Raw genomic sequence first — 21,078 nt, 5'->3', positions numbered from 1 at the left:
GCCCCGTTATAGTTAGTGCTGGCAACTATAACTCACGCGACCGCAATCCTCTGCTGATGCTAATACTGTATTTAGACACTTATTTGCCCATGTCTTCTTCCATACATTTTTAGCTATACATATATTACAAATATTTTTTTTTCATAAAGACACATATGTCATCAGCAGAAGATTGCGGTCGCGTGAGTTATAGTTGCCAGCACTAACTATAACGGGGCAATTTCATTGGTTTTTTATCAGTAAAATTTCCGCTAACTATAACATGTGTGAAACCTATGGTTTTTTCAGTGAATTTGCAAGGTTTTTTAAATGCTAATTCCTAACTATAACGTGTGTGAAACCTATGGTTTTTTCAGTGAATTTGTACGGTTTTTTAAATGCTCAGTTACTTTACGCCATTCGTGGCGTGCGCCCACTTAATGCAGTTCATTCCGTGCGCGCACGGTGCGCTTCGCGCACCGTGCGCGCACAGTGAGCACGCGGTGCGCTTCGCGCACCGCGCACCCACTTTACGCAGTTAGTGCCGTGCCCGCGTTACGCTAGATGGGCCATGTACGCACGATGCGCTTCGCGCACCGTGCGCACATGGAGGACATATTATGCGCTTCCTTGTGATAGGTAATCTGTTGAAATTTTTTGGGAAATTTCTGTGCTCTGATAAGTCATGCACAAATGGTGGCCTTCGGCCACCATTTGCACAAGGGGTGGAGAAAGTGTGGATAGTGTTTTTTTTATTTTTATTTTTTTACCGTACGCTTACGGTAAGCGTACGGTAAGCGTACCCCGCGAAATTGCCGAAAAAAAAATAATGCCGTTTTTGCTCTTGGGGGATGTTTGGGGACTCCCTCAACATGACTATGTGAGAGGGAGTTGTCAAAACATCCCCATAACATGTTTTTGGCCATCATGTTTGATACATAACACTCAGTGCGGTAGACAAAATGGCGGACGCCGCTTCCTGGTTTCTGCCGATTCGAATGTTTACTAAGATCTAAGAGCCAATCAGAATCGCGCTCGCGCACGCCACCGTACGCTTACCGTAAGCGTACGGTAAGCGTACCGTAAGCGGGCTCAGATATATATATTGATTTAAAGGCTATTTTCTCAGAATGTACTGAACAGATTTACACCAAACCTACAAAAGGCACTTCCTTGACCTAGGGACTACCTCTCTGCCAAATTTCTAGTAATTCTGTTCAGCCGTTCGGGCTGTAGCTCGTTCTAAAGGTCCTATGGAAAAATGCATGGGAAAAACGCGTTTTGGGACCCCCCTTTTATCTCAGCCCCCGCTTGACGAATCCCCCCGAGACTTTCAGGGTAGGAGCGGAGCGTAGCGCCCCACCTATTTTGAGAAATTCGCGAGGATTCGTCGACCGGCGCCAAAGTTATTCAAAATAGAATGTTGAGGTTTTCCTATGGAAACGTGGTCCTAACTATAACTACCTACTGGCGACCGCCAGTAGGTAATATGTACATATGTGTATATATTGAAAACAGGTTTCACTTATTTGATATATGCTTGCATTTGTAAAGTCATGCGTGGTATGCGTAAGACTTTGCTGTAGAAATGGCAAAAGACTTTCGGCCAGATGTATGATCATTTGATTTTGCTATCGCAAATTGTGACTCGCAAAAATGTTTGCAATTCCCAATGAGGTCACAAATTTCATGCCTCATTAATATTCATGAGGCTGTCGCAATTTGCGACCCCATTGGGAATGGCTTGCACTCACAGGGATGGTGGCTTCCTGGAGTGATAAATGGCTTTTTTCATTTTACAGCTCGGCATGGCTAGCACTGTGCTAATCCTATGCTTAAAGACTTTGCTGTAGAAATGGCACAAGACTGTGTCCCTTTCTATCTCAGCGTGGATAGCACTGTGCTAATCCTATGCTTAAAAACTTTGATAGGAAAGCAGACATTTGAGGTGAGCAAATTTAGATTTTAGCTTTTGTTGAGGGTGATCCACACAGGAGCTGCCGTCTACCTAAACTTGGGAAGTACCCAGATCACTCTGCTTCTTTTTTGCATAATTTATGCGTCACTCTATGCCTTCAAGGGTATTGTTTTGACTTATACTGGGTGCTCCCTTGTGTCTGGACAAAGCTAAACCTCTCTGAACAGCTGTAATAACAGCGAAACACGTGTCAGGGGTTGCTTTAATTCATTTCAGGTTGGCTTGGATGGTATTTTACCAATCCAAAGTTGTAATACTGTGCCTGGAGTGATAAATGGCTTTTGTCATTTTACAAATCGGCATGGATAGCACTGCGCTAATCCTATGCTTAAAGACTTTGCTGTAGAAATGGCAAAAGACTTTGTCCTTTTCTAACTCAGCATGGATAGCACTGTGCTAATCCTATGCTTATAAAAACTTTGATAGAAAAGTAGACATTTGAGATGAGCAAATTTAGAGTGTCACTGGTGTTGAGGAGTCTCTCGAAAGGAGCTGCCTTCCACCTAAACTTTCAGGCAGTTACAGGTAGGACCTAGTATCCATAGCAAAAGCATTTTTTGTTGTGCTAATAACTTTGGTGCTGTTTGACAGATCATCACAAAATCTTTAAAACTAGCATGGCAATCACTTCATCTGCTGTCTGGAAAGTTTCAGGGTGATTCATCAAGTGGCAGCTATAAAATGGGGGGGTTACAATGCACAAGTCCCCCATACAATTTCCTATAGGGATTTTAGACATGACTACAGTCCGAACGGCTGAATAGAATTACACCAAATTTGCAGTCCAGAAAGAGTGCTTTTTATAATTTGGTGTAACTCTGTTCAATAATTTTGGAGGTTTTAAAGAAAAAATATTTATGTTTATCTAAATATGCAGCTCTATTGCGAATCCAGTCCACCATTAATAACCACACCCCAAAATAAATGCTGTCATTGGCTGGCCATAACCTGAGAAAATTGCTGCGACTGCCATTTTGTGAATCGGGACACTCATGGGCAAGAAACTGTGAAAAAAAGTATTATTTGCACACATGAGGATTCTCTGATCCACCGAGGCCATTAGCACGGCCCCTGCATATCAATGGCAGATCTGCTGGTCCAGACCCCAATAAAAAAGCACATGCACCCACTCACAGACCCACTCACATAATCTCTCTCAAACACCCACACAACCACTCCCACATACAGATCCATACACCCTGTCATGCACCCTCTCACACACCCAGTCACTTATATATCCACCCAGATACCCATTGAACCACTAACACGCCTATTCACAGACCCACACAGGCACTCACACACTCACTCACACAGCCAAATTCATACCCATATAGCCACTTACACACCCACTCATAGACCTACACAGTCACTTATACACCCACTTACACACCCACTTACACACCCATACAACCAGAATACCACCCATCATGCACTCACACACTACTACTCATACACCCATACAGACACAAACACCTAGCCACATATCCCTACAGCCCCTCACATACCTTCACATACACCCATACAGTCACTGATTTGGGTGATACATGCACCCAAAGATAACCACCCACACATCCAATCACAGACTCACACAGGCACTCGCACAACCAGATTTCCACCCACACACCCATGTACACACTTGTGCAGCCACTCACACACCCAGTGACACATCCATACAGCCACTCATACACCTACCTATCACACACTCACATGTCTTCTTACACACCCATACAATCATTCACATACCCACTCATGCACCCATACATCCACTTAAACACCCACTAAGAGACCCAGAAAACCACTCACACATCCATACAGACACTCACCCACAAACTCACACATCCATACAGTAACTCACACACCCTCTCACACACCTATACATTCAATTATCCATCCACTCAGAGACTCAGAGAACCCCTCACACATATAAGCACAAACCCACACAGAAACTCAGGCACCCAATAAGAGATCCAAAAAACCACTCAAATACATATTTACACACTCATGCAGTCACTTTCACACCCAGTCAAACATATATACAGCCATTCACATACCCACTCACACACCCTTACAGTCACTGATACATCTACTGAGGGACCCTGAGTACCACTCACAGACCCAGAAAGGCACTCTCGCCCACTCATACACCCACTTATACACCCGCACAACCACTCACACATCTACTCACACACCCATGCAGCCACTTACACACCCACTCAGAGACCCATACTGCCACTCACACACTGAGTCAGAGATCAAGAAACTACTCACACATTCACTTGCAGACCCACACAGGCACTCACACACCCACTCAGACAGTAACACACCCATGTACACACTAATAAAACTAGTGACATACCCATCCACAGAATCACACAGCCACATACACAACGAGGAGCCCAGAGGTTGGCTGCATTTTTGGTGTTGGACACAGGGCCTTGGTGAGAAAACGGCATCACAGGTGCATGAGTAATAGTTACCTTAGGGCACACATCTTACTATAACTGCTGAATGTGTATGGTATATATGTATATATATATGTGTGTGTGTGTGTATATGTTTTGGGGGGAATTAGGGTAAGCATATTTTTAGGGTTTAGTGATGGGTAAGGGTTTTGGGTGGTAAGGGTGTTGATAGGGTTTAAGGTGGGTAGGGGTATTGGGTGGTAGGGATATTTTTAAGGCTTAGGGGTGGATAAGGGTATTGGGTTGTAAGGATGTTTTTAAGGTTTAGGGGTGGTAAGGGTATGGGTGGTAAAGGTATCTTTAAGGTTTAGGTTGGGTAGTGGTATTGGGTGGTAAAGGTATTTATAGGGTTTAGGGTGGTTAGTGGTATTAGGTGGTACGGGTCTTTATTGGGTTTAGGGGGAGGTAAGGGCACACAACAAAATACTGGAGGACTGGGTCTTGGACTAGGTCGAAGAGGGTGCTTCCTGGATATGCAGCAGAGAAGATAGGGATATGAAGGGCAGCCCTCATGTGAGGAAGCCGCACCGGCCTAATTTCCACCCAGTAAGAGAGGGCCACCAAGCACTTATGCGTTCACCACCTCACAGTCTCACTGCCAGCATTCTACTCCTGACCTTCAAACCTCCACTGCCTCCACCTCCACTCTCCTTTTCACAGTTTCACAGCTTCGCCTCATGCCAATTGTTTCAGCAGGATGTTAGTTGTACCTAAGGTTAAATACAGAATGCTCTAAATGTACTATCGACTTTTGCTAAATGTTTGAGTAAAGGTTTACTGACACATCTAAAAGAGGAATTAGTTGATAATTCTGATGGCAGTCAGTTGGACCCGTATTGGGCAGAAGGAAGTAATACTATCACAACAAGACTTTGGAATGCAACCCAAGGCTATACAGTCTTGTAGAGGGGTGCAAAGCCTCTGGCTAATTTTCCAGTTCCTTAATGATTACTTTTACAGGTACCTCATTGGGGTATTGCTCCTGTGAGAAATTTGCAGAGGATATAAGAAATGCTATTTAGACAACAGTTAATACATGTCTTTGTTTTCTTCTTTTTTGAACTCCCAGAATTTAATTATGCACCTATATTTGTTTTAACTGGTTTATATAAGTGCCTTAGAAATGAGTGCCAGTTATTTTCAGGCATAGGAACTGATGCCCACTTTTTGGTTAAATTTGCACTGTTTGGTATAAATCTATTTTTCATTTTAAATTGCTCTTTATTGGGTTATTACATGTACCTCATGCATGATTAAACTACAAAGAGATGTAAAATGTTTATGCCCCTCACATGGGGAGCATACCATAGAGTGCAAGAATACAGGGATAAACCAAAAAATGAGACAGGAGACAGGTGAAACAGAGGGGTGGGTTTATACCCCGCTGAGGTTAAAAACAGCTCAAGAAGCACTGCAAGAGAGCCTCAGTTCCTGCACAGGGGCTTTCTAAGGGTAGTGGCCGTGCATACTTAAGTTGTGTGTGGTATGTGGGTGGCTTCTTTGGTGATTTAGGGACATGGTCGGTCATTGTAGTGTACAGTATCATATCAGTAACTTATTGTGGTTTCATGTCTGACCCAGGAGCCAGTGCCAGCAAGATAGCTTCACACCTTATGATTGATGTGGGTTTCCCAGCCTTGTGCCTCAGCCGTCTAACCACATCATCTTCAGCCTAGGCCTATTTCATGACTTCCAGCTTTCAAGCATGCATGAATAGAGGCAACTTAGATTGTGAAGTGCAGTCAAACATTTTGCAAAAGAGAGTGCAAGGTCGATACATTTGCTATGGGCTCTGTCTGTCTTTGGACAAGGCATTAATCTTAGGAGACATGCTGTAGTCGTGAAAATGTGAAGCCTACATTTTCATGCAAATAACTAGCTTTCACCTCTTGCCAGAAAGGCTCGTGTGCATTGTACTGCCCTATTTGAATGGATATCTTTAACACCTTTTTGAGCCTTTATATTTGATAGTATTAGTGGACGACAACCAACACTCAATTTATCTTTTCATACAAGCTTGTAGTCATATTTTATGTAGCTTGTTTCATAGGCATCAAATTAATTTGTGTGTGCAAAACAAGTTATTGAAGTAATTTGAATGTATAATCTTAGTCAGACACCTACTTAGAAATCTTTCCTCTCTTGAGATTGGAGAGGTTTTTCAATTTTTCTGAAACTTTTTACCAAACAGGTAACCTGAACTTGCTGTCTTTTAAGAAGTGAAGGATTCAATGAAAAAATAAAACCATTAGTTCATAGTTGCTGGTAAATTGTCATTTATATATTCTAACCCTTCTTCCAGAAACTCAGTCAGCATCACAGCATGTCTCTGTGACCACTTGAGCTTCCTCCAATTCTGATGCACACTTAACTCACCATAACAAAAGTTCCACTTATTGGTTTGTGTGCATTATTAATCAAATTTACATTTTAGTACAGGATAGTCATTCAGTTACAATTGCCTCCATACTTATAACTCAAGGAAAGTGTTCACATTTGAAGATTATGAATTCCAGCATGGCTATAGAGGAAAGACTCTTAGGGGTGAGGTTCGGTGGCACATCTCCTTTTATTTTTCTGTTAAAAAATATGTATCTAAATTTGAAGAGAGCATTCTTTAAAAACGTTCCCCTTTTCTTTATTGTTTTCTTGATAACCACAGTGTAGTGAATGTGCCTCTCTTCTTTCTGCTCCTTTCCTCTCTTTAGTCAAGCTGTCAGCTCACTTATCCTGACACTCACTTGGATTTTTATGTTTGGTTCAATTTTACCACAGAAACTCTTTCCCGTCAAATACTTCCTCTACCAGGCTATCGTTACTTGTGTCCCTTGAAGTAAGTTAATTGAAAACCAGGATGTGGTGTCCAATCCATATGTGTACTCTTAGGAACCATACTTGAAAGTTAAGACTGGTTCAGGATGTCAGAGTTTGTTATTTTTAGATCCTTGAAATTCTACATGTAAGAGGGTGGCATGATCCTTAAGCATGTGCATGTGCAAATAGATGTGCTAAGCTGATTGGGTCAAATAAGCTTTCTTCAAAATAAACATTGTTCTGCAACCACGTTTCCTGGAGGTGTACTGTATGATGGTCCTGACAGATTGAATGGTGTAACTTCCGTAAGCCCTGACATAGACTAGAAATTATAACATATCAGTGGGAATTCTTGGCTATTTCCTGCTCCATGAGATTCCATGAACTAGGAGGTTCTAGAGATGTTTGCAAAGGATCACTAACACAATTAGGTTCATCACAACCCAAGCGTCCAGTCTCAGAAATCATTAAAACATTACTGTCACATTGTCTAACTTCTTAAAATAGTGTGCAGTTCCCTATTGGATATTGGTGATACATATTTACCTGTGACCTGCTTCCTTCTGATTCCGTACAGCTTGAACATGGGTGGCTGGAAGATAATACATGTCCATCCCTATTACTCTTAATTGGTCAATGTAATGTAAAATCAAATTGCTAAGACAGGCTGAGGAAAAGAACTTGGAATGACATAAAAGATTTCAAACATATGATATACTTTAATTAATATAGCAGATCTTACATTCGGGGAAAGAAGGTGCATCTGCCCAAGTTTAGACCAATGGTCTTACTAGGTCTCTGTCCACTAGTAGAGCTTCATCCTTTACTTTAGGGGCAATAGATCTTAAGCATATATTTCTGTAGACTTAGGGGGTCAATTAGCATAGCGGGCTGATCGGCTCCAACCGTATGGCAGTGGTGATCCACCCCGCTAAAAATCATCGCCCGCTGTCAAACACCCCCGCCACATTAACATGGCGGACGGGACCCCGGCGGACGGGAAGACCGTCCGTCAGTTTTCTGCCAGTAGGCAATCCGCCTACCGGGCGGAAAAGCATTTTATATGGTGGTGGTGTCTGGTAGACACCACCATCCATATTACAATGCAGGCGGGGACTGACATTGGGGGCCCGTAGCGGGCTCCCAGGGATTCTGGGGGGCGGGGGGTGCACATGGGGGGTACCATAGGTACCCCCCTGCATTTCCATGCACAACATGGCAGGCACCGGTGTGGTGCCTGCCATGTTGTGCATGGAAGTGCATGACATGCTTTCTTGGCAGTGCGGCGGGTGGTGCTGAGAGCACTGCCCGCTGCAATGTCAGGAATGCAGGATGCGCCCGCCAGTGTGGCGGGCGCATCCTAATTTCACCTACGGGACCCCCGCACCAATGGCGGATGGTCCCATTCCACAACAGGATGTTCGCCCGCCATCCTAATGATGCCCTTAGTGAGTGACCTTTTCCCCTCATTGTGAGGAAATAGCTTCATTACCTCTGCGAGGTACATCATCCGGATTTTTTTAAGTCAGTGGATTGCTCAATTACTATTGTTCTACTTTACATTTTTGTGATCTTCTTATTTTTTTGACTTGTTTTTGGCATAAAAGTAAGCTATGGTTTAGTTGCATTCATTGTATTTTTAGTGATTTTGACATTCAAACACCGGACAGGTGGAATATTTCAAATGATCTTCATCATCTACTAACGGGTCAATTTTCCTTGCCAAACAAAGACCTTAAGCAGGATGCAACATCTAAGAGGTTTTTTATAGTCTGTGGTTCCCGGGACCAAAAATATCAAATTGTTGCACCCATTCTGTGTCTGTGGGGAAATGTATTGAGGCATAAGGGCACACGTTCTTGTTTGTACCTAGTAAGCTTTTGTTAACGGTTGCATCTGCTCCCTTCCATGCTCCTCTTTTGCCCCACCTCCTCTACTTTCTCCTACAATTTCGCCTAAGGTCTGCTAACATTTATTGAGTAACAGGCATAGGAAAATTAAAGTGATGTGAACCCTTCCCTCTGATTTATACAAGGCTTTAGAAACTTATGAAAATTGCTCTTGGAATTATTGTTGTGGAGAAGTTTCTTTAGTTCTTGCATGGGAATGGAGGAATCTGATCCTGCGTTCATTGAATTTTTTTTCTGTTGTCTGTTTTTGTAGGGTGCCTTGCTTAGGTCAATTGAGCACCGCCCTAATATTTAACATGTCACTGCCGAAGGTGCAACAAAATCCTGCATGTAGAATATCAACACGGCACACTTCTAAGGGCAGCAATCTCTGCAACAGTACCAATACAGCATACTTCTAAAGACAGCAATCTCAGCAACACCACTGGCTTATCTCACTCTGTCACTCTTGTAACAACTGATTTTGGATTTTCCAGTGGGGGAGCACACAAAGCCACTTTCTCTCACCAATTTGGGGCCTCATCCCACTACAGTTTGCTTAGCTGTGATCCTGTACCACATGGCGCTCTCTTCTGCCCTTTACCACGTGCCTGTCAATGGACGCCAGATCCACAGCAGCCGTGGTAGGCCTGGTAGTACAGGTGTAAGTGAAGACATCAAAAAGGCAACCCTAATAGCAGAAGCAAAAGGAGCATGCTTACTTGCCAGGATGCATTAGCAGGCACCAGCATGCCCATTCTCTTCTTCTGCAAAGAGAGGTTAACCCTCATCCCCTCTTTGATACATACTCGTAAAAAAACACAATATTAAAATTACAATTTTCTGTTAGACAATATAAAGTCCTTGAACTGTGAATATTCTGTACAAATTGTTTTATTTTCACAGATGAAGGTTCAATTCCAGAAGTGTATTTTAATTTCCAGAGATGACTATTCAATTCAACATGATTCTTCATATAAAACAACACATGACAACCATATTTCTTCATGCAGATTAATTGACAGCCAACACGTTTCTCGAATAATCACTGTTCCAAAAAATTAAAAAGGAATAGAAAACCAAAATAAATGAAATAATAGAATACCATCTGATTAGTTATGACAGCACTAACTGTTGTAAAATACCATTATCAATAATTACCATTGAAACGTTATATTATCTTTCCATTGAACTAACATCTTTCTTTAGCGTTCACCATATAGTTCCTTTATGATATCCAAATCTTTCTATCACGTACTACAAAATACATCACAGAAAATCCTATGCCTCCAAATCTTTAATGATATTCATTATCAAACATATCAAGACCATATTCTCTCAGGTTATGATTACCCTTGAGTCATATCACATTTCAACCAAGTTAATCACTGTGTTCTAAAAAGAATGTATTATTGTGTAGGAAGAATCATGTTGAATAGATTATGCATCTGTGTGAAACGGAATTTCTGGAATTTAACATTCATCTGTGACAATAACATGACATTTCTACAAAATATTTACATTTAAAGGACTTTACATTGTCTCCAAGACAACCAATTGTATTTTGTCGTCTGTCACATGAGGTTTTGACACTCGAAGGTGACCAGTGACCTGAGATGCTAGTGCCGGACAAGATTTTCTTTACCTATTTTTGTTTGTTATACACATAAACAATGTTGCAACTTTTGCATGTGATACCTCAACGTGATGCAAATAGTCGGAAAAGTGGAGATGCAGTCTAAAAAGTTTGACGGTATGTGTTCAAAGTCGTAAATTTCTTATGAATCAGAAGATGTGGTGATTCACAGAATATTGCGCACTGCTGTTGAAACCGATACCACAGTATCATAACTGTGTGGCTATTCACAAACAGGTGTAGTGGATTTCCCCAATTTATGGGCACTTTTTAAATTATAACTTATAAGCAAATGAGCCTGATATAAGTGGTGCAGAACATGTGGAAAAGTGCATCAATATACATCTATTTGTATAGCTTTAACAAACTGAACATTCTACACATATTTGCACAGGTGTTTTCAGAATAACATGACAAGTCAACTTAAATCCAAAGGTTTTTGACTACTTTTGTCACTTGGGCCTAAAATATCCTATCATCTGATATTCATTTTCAGTTCCAGCAAACCTTCTTCGATTCACTATGGAGCCAAACGGGTTAAATAGTAACATTCTCATCATTTATGTACCCATTTATGTTTTTTACAGACTCAGAATGAAGTGGAAGTCTACAGCGTGAAAATTGATTCCAAGGTGACGTCCCGCTTCTCTCACAATGTCATCACTAGTCGAGCTGTCAACCGTGCCAACACCTCCAAAGAGATCTTTTTCGATGTGGACCTTCCAAAGACAGCCTTCATCACCAATTTTAGCATGTTAGTGCCTACTTCAATTTTTTTCTTTGCTTTATATTTTAGCATTTTGCTATTATTACTATTCAAATGATGTTTCCTCGAAGTAGCCTTCTCAACGTATTTGCATTTCAAATCTTAGGGGTCGATTATAATGGCGATCCGCCCGCCGTAATCCACCGCCTGCCTCCCATCCGCCCCCGCCACATTAAGATGGCAGGGGGGACCCCGGCGGACGGAAAGACCGTCCGCCGGTTATCCGCCAGTCAACTCAACGACCAGGCGGAATATGGGCATGACATGCTGGCGGCGTCTGTAAGACACCGCCGTCCATATCATGATGCAGGCGATCTTCAGCCTTTCCATGGCGGCATTGCTGTTGGGGGCCTGTGGGCCCCAGGGGGTTGGGGGGTGCACATGGGGGGTACCTATGGTACCCCACTGCATTTGCATGTACAACTTGGCAGGCACCGCGCGTGCCTGTCACATTGTGCATTCAAATGCACGACTTGCATTTTTAACCTTGCGACGGGTGCTGCTGGCAGCACCGCCCGCCGCAATGTTAAAAATACGGGATGCGCCCGCCAGTGTGGTGGGCGCATCCTAATTTCATTGACGGGACCGCCGCACCTATGGCGGGCGGTCCCTTCAGCCGTTGTGGTGGCAATCGACCCTATAGTTCCGAAAATATCTCTGCAGTCCTAAAAAATAGAACTAGCACTGATTTTTTTAAATAATGTTTTTGTATTATGATATGTAAACAAAAGACATATACAGGGGGCAGTGTAGAGCTCAAATAATCATAGTGTTCCCGGACTTCACTTACAAAAACTCAGAGTCCAGCACGTTACATGCTACAACACTCATGTGATTATGTGAGACTTCAGTGGTGATAGCCCATCAGGGACTCACCTCCATCCTCCAGTGTAACAACATTTTTCACATACAAATCAATGCAAAACAGTTGGGATTAACTGGAGCAGGTCAGTGTAAAAGACTACAACAGGTAAACCAAAAGATCAAAAAAGAAAAAGAGCAATAAAATAATAGTCCCTAATACAACATTGTTCCCATCCGGAGTTGCAACGCTTTGCCATTGTTAGAAATGGGGGTCTCTGGTTGGCAGTGTTAAGCGTTTATGACCATACACAGTAATACAGTGAGGAACACTACAAAGGGACACAACACAGGTAGGTATCGAAAAATAGTTATCTTTATATATAGGCTTATCACAAGACCAAATAACGAGAAAGCCACAATACTGTGCAAAAATAATTCTCTCTGGATGCTGCAAAAATAGTTCAAATTGGGAATACAAAGCTCAGTTCAGGGGCAGTGGCTCTGCGACCCTTTTACTCACAGTTCCGGGATGTTGTTGTCAATAATCCACAAAAATGCCGCTACGGCGGGATAGCAATGTTTTTCCTCATGCTCTAGGCCGCGGCTGCTCGCTAACGGGTGTTAGCGACAATTTTGAGGCCCGCAAACGTGCGGGCGATGATCAAGCCAGCGAGCCCTCAGCGGCAGCAACGCGATGAATTTCTTGATGCTTCGTGGCTGCGGCGGCTCGCTAACAGGCCTTAGCGACAATTTCGAGGCCCGCAAGCGTGCAGGGCGATGATAAGGCCAGCGAGCCCTCAGCGGCAGCCACACAATGATTTTCCTGGCGCTCTGCAGCTGTGGCGATAATCTTGAGGCCCGCAAATGTGCAGGGCGATGATCAGGCCAGCGAGCCCTCAGCGGCAGCAGCAGTGTGATGATTTTCCTGATGCTCCGCAGCTGTGGGGGCTCACTAACAGGCTGTGGCGATAATTTTGAGGCCCGCAAACGTGCGGGGCGATGATCAGGCCAGCGAGCCCTCGGCGGCAGCAGTGCAATGGTTTTCTTGACGCTCCTCGGCTGCGGCGGTTCGCTAACAGGCCTTAGCGACAAAATGAAATCTACTGGTCCTGAGACTTCAATCAGGAGGCTAGTTCTCTCTCTAGCCCTTGGGTGATTGCAGGTTCAAGACTAAAAAGTTCTCTTACAGCTCCTTTTCCCTCATATTTCCAGTCCAATGAAAAATACTGCAGGCCAATCCAGGGAACAGCACACAACACCAGGACAGTCCTCTCCTGCAGCTTCCTTCAGTTCCACGGACAGAGGTTGGTCTTGAGATCCAGGGGCAATACAAATTGTAGGGGTTTCAGCACACATATTTATACCCCAAAAGATTTTGTTCTCAGAGGCTACAAGTCACTGAACCCAGCCAGTACCAGTTCTGCCCAGCCCTGGCGCACTTTGTTTACCAGGCTGCATCCTTCCTTTCAGAAAGAGGGGGTCTGCCATCAGACGCACAGTGGGAGGTGGAGCCAGCATTCACCTTGCCAGGCACAGCCCTATTCAGGTCCAGGAGCTACCCCTCCCCACACTCCAATGCAGATCTCTCTATTCAACCCAGGTCTGACTCAGCCTGCCATGTCCCTCCAAAACCAGACAGCCAATACACATAACAGCAGAGCACACTGGAAGGCTTAGGCAAGAAAATACCTACTTTCTAAAAGTGGTATTTTCAAACACAGAATATAAAAATAAACTTCACTAATAGATGTATTTTAATATTCTGAGGTCAGGCATACTAAATTCGTTTTTCTACCATGTTCTATGGGTCAGTTAGGACTATTGAATGTAATAGCCAAACCTCCCATTCTGGCCTATGGAGAACAGGAAGCCTTATAGTAGTGAAAAACGAAATTGGGTGTAATTCACTACCAGGACATGCTACACACATCAGAGCATGTCCTACCTTACACATACAATGCACCCTACCATAGGGGTGGCTTACATGATGCCAAGGGAAGGTTCAGGGGCTGGGAAGTGGGTGCACTTCACAGCCAAGATGGCAGTTCTAGACTGCACACAGACACTGCAGTGGCAGGTCTGAGACACACTTTATAAGCTGCTTCTGTGGGTGGCGCAAACCAGCACTGCAGGCCCACCAGCAGCATTTGGTTTACCAGCCCTGGGCACACACAGGCCACATTACTAGGGACTAACAGGTAGACCAAATAAGCCAATCAGAGATACATCAATTTATATGTCATCTTTACACAGAGAGCATCCGCGCTGCAGCACTGAATGGCAGTGGCGAAGCGCCCAGAGCATCTATCACCAGAAAAACAGAGGAGGCACAGCAAAAACAATGGAAGGGAGACTCACGCCAATGGTGCCAGGTCTAACAGCCATCCTTAAAGTCATGTGTACTAGTGTATCTATCGAGATATGTGTGTCATCAGGTGGTGTACCTATGTTGAAGTTAAGGAATAATGTATGGAGGCCCTCCTTGCATGTGGTAGGATACTTATTTAATTGTGAGGCTCATGTATGCTACCTGCTTAATCCGCTGCTTCAGGGAGGGCGTATATCCAACTTCCAAGCCACCTCTTCCAGATGTGTGTCCCGTAGTGTAAACCACTCTTCTCTTCCCCCTGGTGCACAGTCTAAGAGGTCCATTAGGATGACGGGCGGAAAAGCACCCTGACCGCCATTGAAGCAGGAAAACACCGCCCGCCAGGACCGTGGGAAAACCGCTGGTCCAATTATTATGCTCCGCAGTGGAAATCTGACGGCGGCGGTCGGATAGCGGCGGTTAACATTGTGGCAGGCGGTGCTGCCAGCAATACCGCTGTGATGTCCAGACAAGCATGTCCTGCATGTCCCTGCACTGTGTTGCAGGTATTGCACAGTGCCTGCCTCCTGGTACAGGGACATGTAGGGGGGTACCATGGGTACCCCCCCAGTGCAACCACACACCCACCAACACATTGGGGGTCCGCAGTGGACCCCAGGAGACATTCTCTGCATGCCTTTCCATGGCTGTTCCACCGCCGCGGAAAGCTGGCTACCGCCGGCATCATAATCGTGCCGGCGGTGCTTGGCCCTGATCCGCCACAATGTAGCGGTCCAGCTCCACACGCCAGGCAAGCGTGCGGACTGTAACCGGGGGAAAAGTGGCGGGCGGGAAATCACACCGCTGCAGTGACGACCGCAATGCTAATCGGACCGGCGGTGTTCAGGGCTTTGATGGCGGGCGGATGACCTCCGCCCTCTATACTAATGGACCCCTAAATATCGACTTTTAAATATCGACCTAGAGAAATATCGAGTTGCAAATATCGTAGGGACAGACTATCGAAATCAAGAATATCGACGACCAGAATATTGACCTGGAGGTAAGAAATATCGTTTTTGTTGATTTCGAAGTTAGTAATATCGATAGCAAAAAAATCGATGTTACTAATATCGATATTTATATTAGTGTTATGTATTTTAATATGTATTTTATAATTATTTTTTATATATTTTTTGTTAAGTAGTGTACTGGTTGTTAAATATATGTATAGCATTTTTAGAAGTTAGTAATGTTTTTTAAGTAAATCATGCTTTTTAGTACTGCAGCGGGTTGTGGGTTTATAGGCCTATAGGGTGGGAAGTAATGTAATTGTAATTAAGTAATTATTTCTATTTATTTATTGGTATTGAGAATACATTTATTGTCCATTAATTATTAATTGGTAATTAATTTTTATTAATTAGTAATTAATTTTTAATAATTGATTATTTGATAATTATATAGAGGTGCCGATTCCGATCCGGGTAAAAAAAATTGCGTACGACTCGTATCCGTATATTTTCACGTGCGAATCGTACAAGTACCGTACAAACTGCGAAGTACGATTCGTACGTGAAAAATGCATATGAATTGCATCTGGAAAATGGTCCGAGAGGGAGCCGTAAATTTTTACGTCCGAATAGCGTCGGGAAAAGTGTCCAATAGGGAGCCGGACATTTTTACGTGCAAATCGTAAAACAGAAATCCGAGCGCGCAAGTGCGATCCGTACCGCCCGTCCGAATACACAACCGCATGTAAAAGGCCCCGTATGGAGCAAACGCTGTAGCACACATGTACACGGGTAAACTTGTGCCCGGATACGAGTCGTACAGCCCCCCTCACCCCGCACATGTCAGCACCGTAACCCCGTATGTCAGCACTGTACCCCCCTCCGCACCATACCCCAACACCGTAGCACAGCCCTGCACCTGTACGCGCCGCACCCCAGGCCCATCTCCCAGCCCCGCACCTGTACGCCCCGTACCCCAGCCCCCGCATGTACGCGCCGTACCCCCAGCCCCCGTATGTATGCGCTGTACCCCCAGCCCCCCGTATGTACGCGCCATACCCCCAGCCCCCCATATGAAGGTGCCGTACCCCCAGCCCCCCGTATGTACACGCCGTACCCCAAGCCCCCCGTGTGTACGCGACATACCCCCAGCCCCGTATGTACGCGCCGTACCCCCAGCCCCGTACCCCCACCCCCGTATGTACGCGCCGTACCCCCAGCGCTATGCGTACCGGGCCCTCTTTTCCTCGTGCATCGTGGCGTACTTAGCTTTTCCGGCACTTTTTGGCTCCTGTAGAAATATAGCCGTGCGGAGTGCTGTGGGTACGAATCGTACTTGCTGGTCCGTAAAACGCTGCCTGACTCCATGCGGATGTCGCGTACACGCTGTCCAGGATTGGAATTGTATGTATTTTTTAGCCGCATGGTGTTTTTTATGATTCGTACGGAAAAGGTATTTCTGTACGAATTGTACTTGCTGGTTTGTATGGTGGAATACCCGGGTAAGAGTCATACGGAGAAAATGCTCCGTATGACCATTTGTACCCGGGTTTTACAGGATCGGAATCGGCACCTAAGTGTATTAAATTATTATTGGAGCAGGTTTTTTAATTAAATTTTGAGTTTTACTTCTGTAGCAAGTTGTGAGTTTATAGGGAAATAGGGTGGGAAGTAATTTACTTCTAATTAAGTGATTATTAATTTTATTTTTGGGTATTGATAGTTAATTAATTTTTTATTAATTATTAATTGGAAATTAATTGTTTCCAATAATGATTATTTTTGGGTATTGGATATTAATTTATTGTGAATTAATTATTAATTGGTAATTAATTTTATAAATTGTTATTTATTTGTATTTATCATTAATTTGTTGTTAATTAATTATTAATTGGTAATGACTTTTTAATAATAATTATATTTTGGTATTGAGAATTAAGTCATTGTTAATTAATTTGTATTTAGTAATTAATTTTTAATAAGTAATATGTATTGGTATGTATCATTAATTTATTGTTAATTCATTATTAATTGGTAATTAGTTTGTATTAATTAATATTTATTTGTATTTATCATTAATTTGTTGTTAGTTAATTATTAATTGGTAATTACTTTTTAATAAGTATTATTTTTTGGTAATTGATTTGTATTTAGTGATTAATTTTTTATAATGAATATTTATCGGTATTTATCATTAATTTATTGTTTATTAATTATTAGTTAGTAATTATTGTTATTAATTATTTATTGGTATTGATAATTAATTTTTTGTTATTTAGTAAATAAAACATTATTTATTTTTTAAAATATTTTCATTATCCCTACGCTAGCCAACACTTTCCCTACTGTTGCACTCACTGGAGTGGGAATAGTAATTTTTACCCCTACGCTATCCCCTACTTTCTCTACTGTTGCACTCACTGGAGTGGGAATAGTAATTTTTACCCCTACACTATCCAACACTTTCCTTACTGTTGCACTCTCTGGAGTGGGAATAGTAATTTTTACCCCTATGCTATCCAACACTTTCCCTACTGTTGCACTCTCTGGAGTGGAAATAGAAATTTTTACCCCTACGCTATCCAACACTTTCTTAACTGTTGCACTCTCTGGAGTGGGAATAGTAATTTTTACCCCTACGCTATCCAACACTTTCTCTACTGTTGCACTCACTGGAGTGGGAATAGTAATTTTTACCCCTACACTATCCAACACTTTCCCTACTGTTGCACTCACTGGAGTGGGAATAGTAAGTTTTACCCCTACGCTATCCAACACCTTCCCTACTGTTGCACTCATTGGAGTGGGATTAGTAATTTTAATACCTATGCTATCCAACATTTATCCTACTTTTGCACTGTTTGGAGTTGGAATAGTAATTTTATTCCCTCCACTATGTAATCTTTTTGTATTATTTTAGATAAAGTAGTATATAATTATTTTCAAAAAATCAAAAATAATTTACATTTTTTAATTTGTTACATATATTTATTTAATTTTTATTTAGTTTATTGTTTTATATGTATTGATGCATTTATAATGTTTACAATAAATTGAATAATAAAGATATTAAAATAATTATTAGTACATATTAATAAGTAAGTGTATATATTATATGCATATATTATATGTATTTATACATTATAAATATAATTTATCATTTTTAAACATTTTAAAATATTTTTAACTATGTTTATTTTCATTATATGTATTATTTACTTTATTTTACATTATTTTTTTAACTTTAAAAAAACGATATTTTTAACGATATTTTTGACGGTATTTGTTTTCAATATTTTTGTACTTACCATAATGTAGAAAGGATGTCGATATTCTTGACTTCGATATTCTTGCTGCGATATTTTTGTAGGTCGATATTTTGACCTTCGATATTCTGTCAGTGATTCCTCCCACTATACCGGAGGGACCCAACAATACAACTGCCTCCGCATTTGCCCATCTTGATATATCTCTCCATTAATCTCGGAAAGGGGGCATGGCAGTTGCCTTCCAAAACAAAGCAATACGTCATTTTGCTAAAATCAGAGCTAGATTTCTAAAGGATCATGCACAATTAGAACGCTCAGGATGAGCCAGTATACCAGGAAGCCCCGTTGTGGGTTCTTTTATTATGAGTCTACCCATCACCTCAGTCACTCCACCCTGTAGCACTTGGTCCCAAAATAGAGACACTGCGAGCAGTGCCATACCATATGCAGAAAAACAGCATCGCTCTCATCACCTCTAGGGCAGTTAGTGGACGCCCCTGGGTACATGTGACCTACCGTGGTGAGATATGCATGATAAATATGGTTATATTGTGTATATCAAAACCTAAAGCTCAGCATACCCCAGACATCTTGCCCATTTTGTCTCACTAAACTCAGTTCCCAGTTGTTGTTCCCACCAGTATTTCAATGAGCTCATGTTCAGGCCAACAAGTGTAGAAGCGTTGAGTACAGGCATGTAACTGCCTTCCTGTGGGGGTCATGTGTCAGCAATACTTGTAGCAGCTGTGAGGTAGTGGTCTCTACCCCCTGTATTCCAGTTAATATTTGATTGCCTTACCAGCGCAGCATAATGCATAAATTAACCGTGGCCCACCCTGTTATTCCCACTCCATTGGTCTTGTGCAAACTAACAAAGGACTGCAGTTTCTGTTCCTCGTACATGTCATCCCATGTACTCAGGACCACCTCGGTCTATGGGCACACATCTTACACACATTTTACATTCTGGACAGAGTTACAGCCTTTGAGAGTCCACTAGGGCTGGTCTGGGGCATAGGGTGGGGTGTGGGAGTTCTTATGTATGCACAGTTTCCAACACACTTTTCCCTGACTCCCATCCCTTCCTAAAAACCACTCCAGGATTGAGGTGCCCAACAATTGTTGTGACAAGTCCCTATTCTCAGGGTCTGGCGTGTTAGGGGTCCACTATGCTGACCAACGTATTTGCCCTGCTGCATAGTACAATGCAAGTCAAGTCAAGAAACTTTATTTCGGACAAAATGTCCTAAAAAGTACATCAAAAAACAAACAAATGGATAAAAACAAAACAATTATACATACAGTTTCAGATTTAGAATTTCATAGAGCTTTGGGACTTAGGATTTGGACAAAGGATAACACAATTAGATTAGAAAGTGCATGGTACAATAAATATATAAATTAGCTAAGAGCAAATCCTCAATAAAATAGGAGAACAAAAGTTCCTATATTTAAAACTTGTGCATGTGCAAATAAGCGGGAAAAAGATTTACAGCATTTACTAACAGACAATCAATTTTCTTTATGAGATCTCAAATGGGCCCTTCTAGTGCACCATACTGAAAACAAAAAAACGGCCACCGAGTATACTATTGGGATACCCGAGTCAGATTTCAGTATCCTAAAAGCTTCAAGACAGGACCTGGTGCCAAGATTCCTGCAGATCTGAGCCAACCAGCGACTCCTTGCCTTCTGGTGTCCGGGGCAACAAAAGAAGACATGAAGCTCCGTTTCCTCGGGGTGATCACATACCGGACAATGGGTCGGATTTTGATTACTCCATTTAGATGTAAAACAGCGGAGTGGGAGTACCCTGTATCTGAATTGTAAATAGAGCTTCCTGGCCGCAGAAGGGGTAATGAGATCTATTGCCGGTTCAAAACAAGGAAATACTTTAATTTCTAAAAAGGCACTAGTGCATTTCCCAGTCCCAGAAGAAATGTTAAGTTGCGTTAGTCTATAATCACTATAACATGCCTTCATATGACCCTTAGATGTTAGCAAACAAGCAGACTCAGGGTCAAGCCAACAATCTCTTAGGCCCAAGCTAGATAAGAGAAGCTTTATATGGTCAAACCAAGGGATTTTTATAACACCACAAGACCTTAGTACCTCTGAAAGCTCATCCCTGTATGGTATAAGCTCAGGGGGGTCCACAAA

The 21,078-nt window shown here is 42.5% G+C and overlaps 1 protein-coding gene across 2 annotated transcripts in view; it reads left to right on the top strand.

The window, feature by feature from the left end:
• The window catches only part of LOC146797515 (inter-alpha-trypsin inhibitor heavy chain H3-like), a 575,472-nt gene that overhangs the window by 26,105 nt on the left and 528,289 nt on the right, over positions 1–21,078 (top strand). For both annotated transcript variants that reach the window (XM_085624529.1, XM_085624530.1), the window contains exon 3: positions 11,346–11,512. In XM_085624529.1, the coding sequence (XP_085480655.1) occupies positions 11,346–11,512 (167 nt within the window). The remainder of the gene's footprint in view (positions 1–11,345; positions 11,513–21,078) is intronic.

The sequence above is a fragment of the Triturus cristatus genome, chromosome 9, assembly GCF_964204655.1.
Source record: "Triturus cristatus chromosome 9, aTriCri1.1, whole genome shotgun sequence".
In the NCBI taxonomy this organism is placed as follows: domain Eukaryota; kingdom Metazoa; phylum Chordata; class Amphibia; order Caudata; family Salamandridae; genus Triturus; species Triturus cristatus.
Note: the sequence above shows the minus strand (reverse complement) of the source record. Positions and strands in the feature narration are given on the sequence as shown.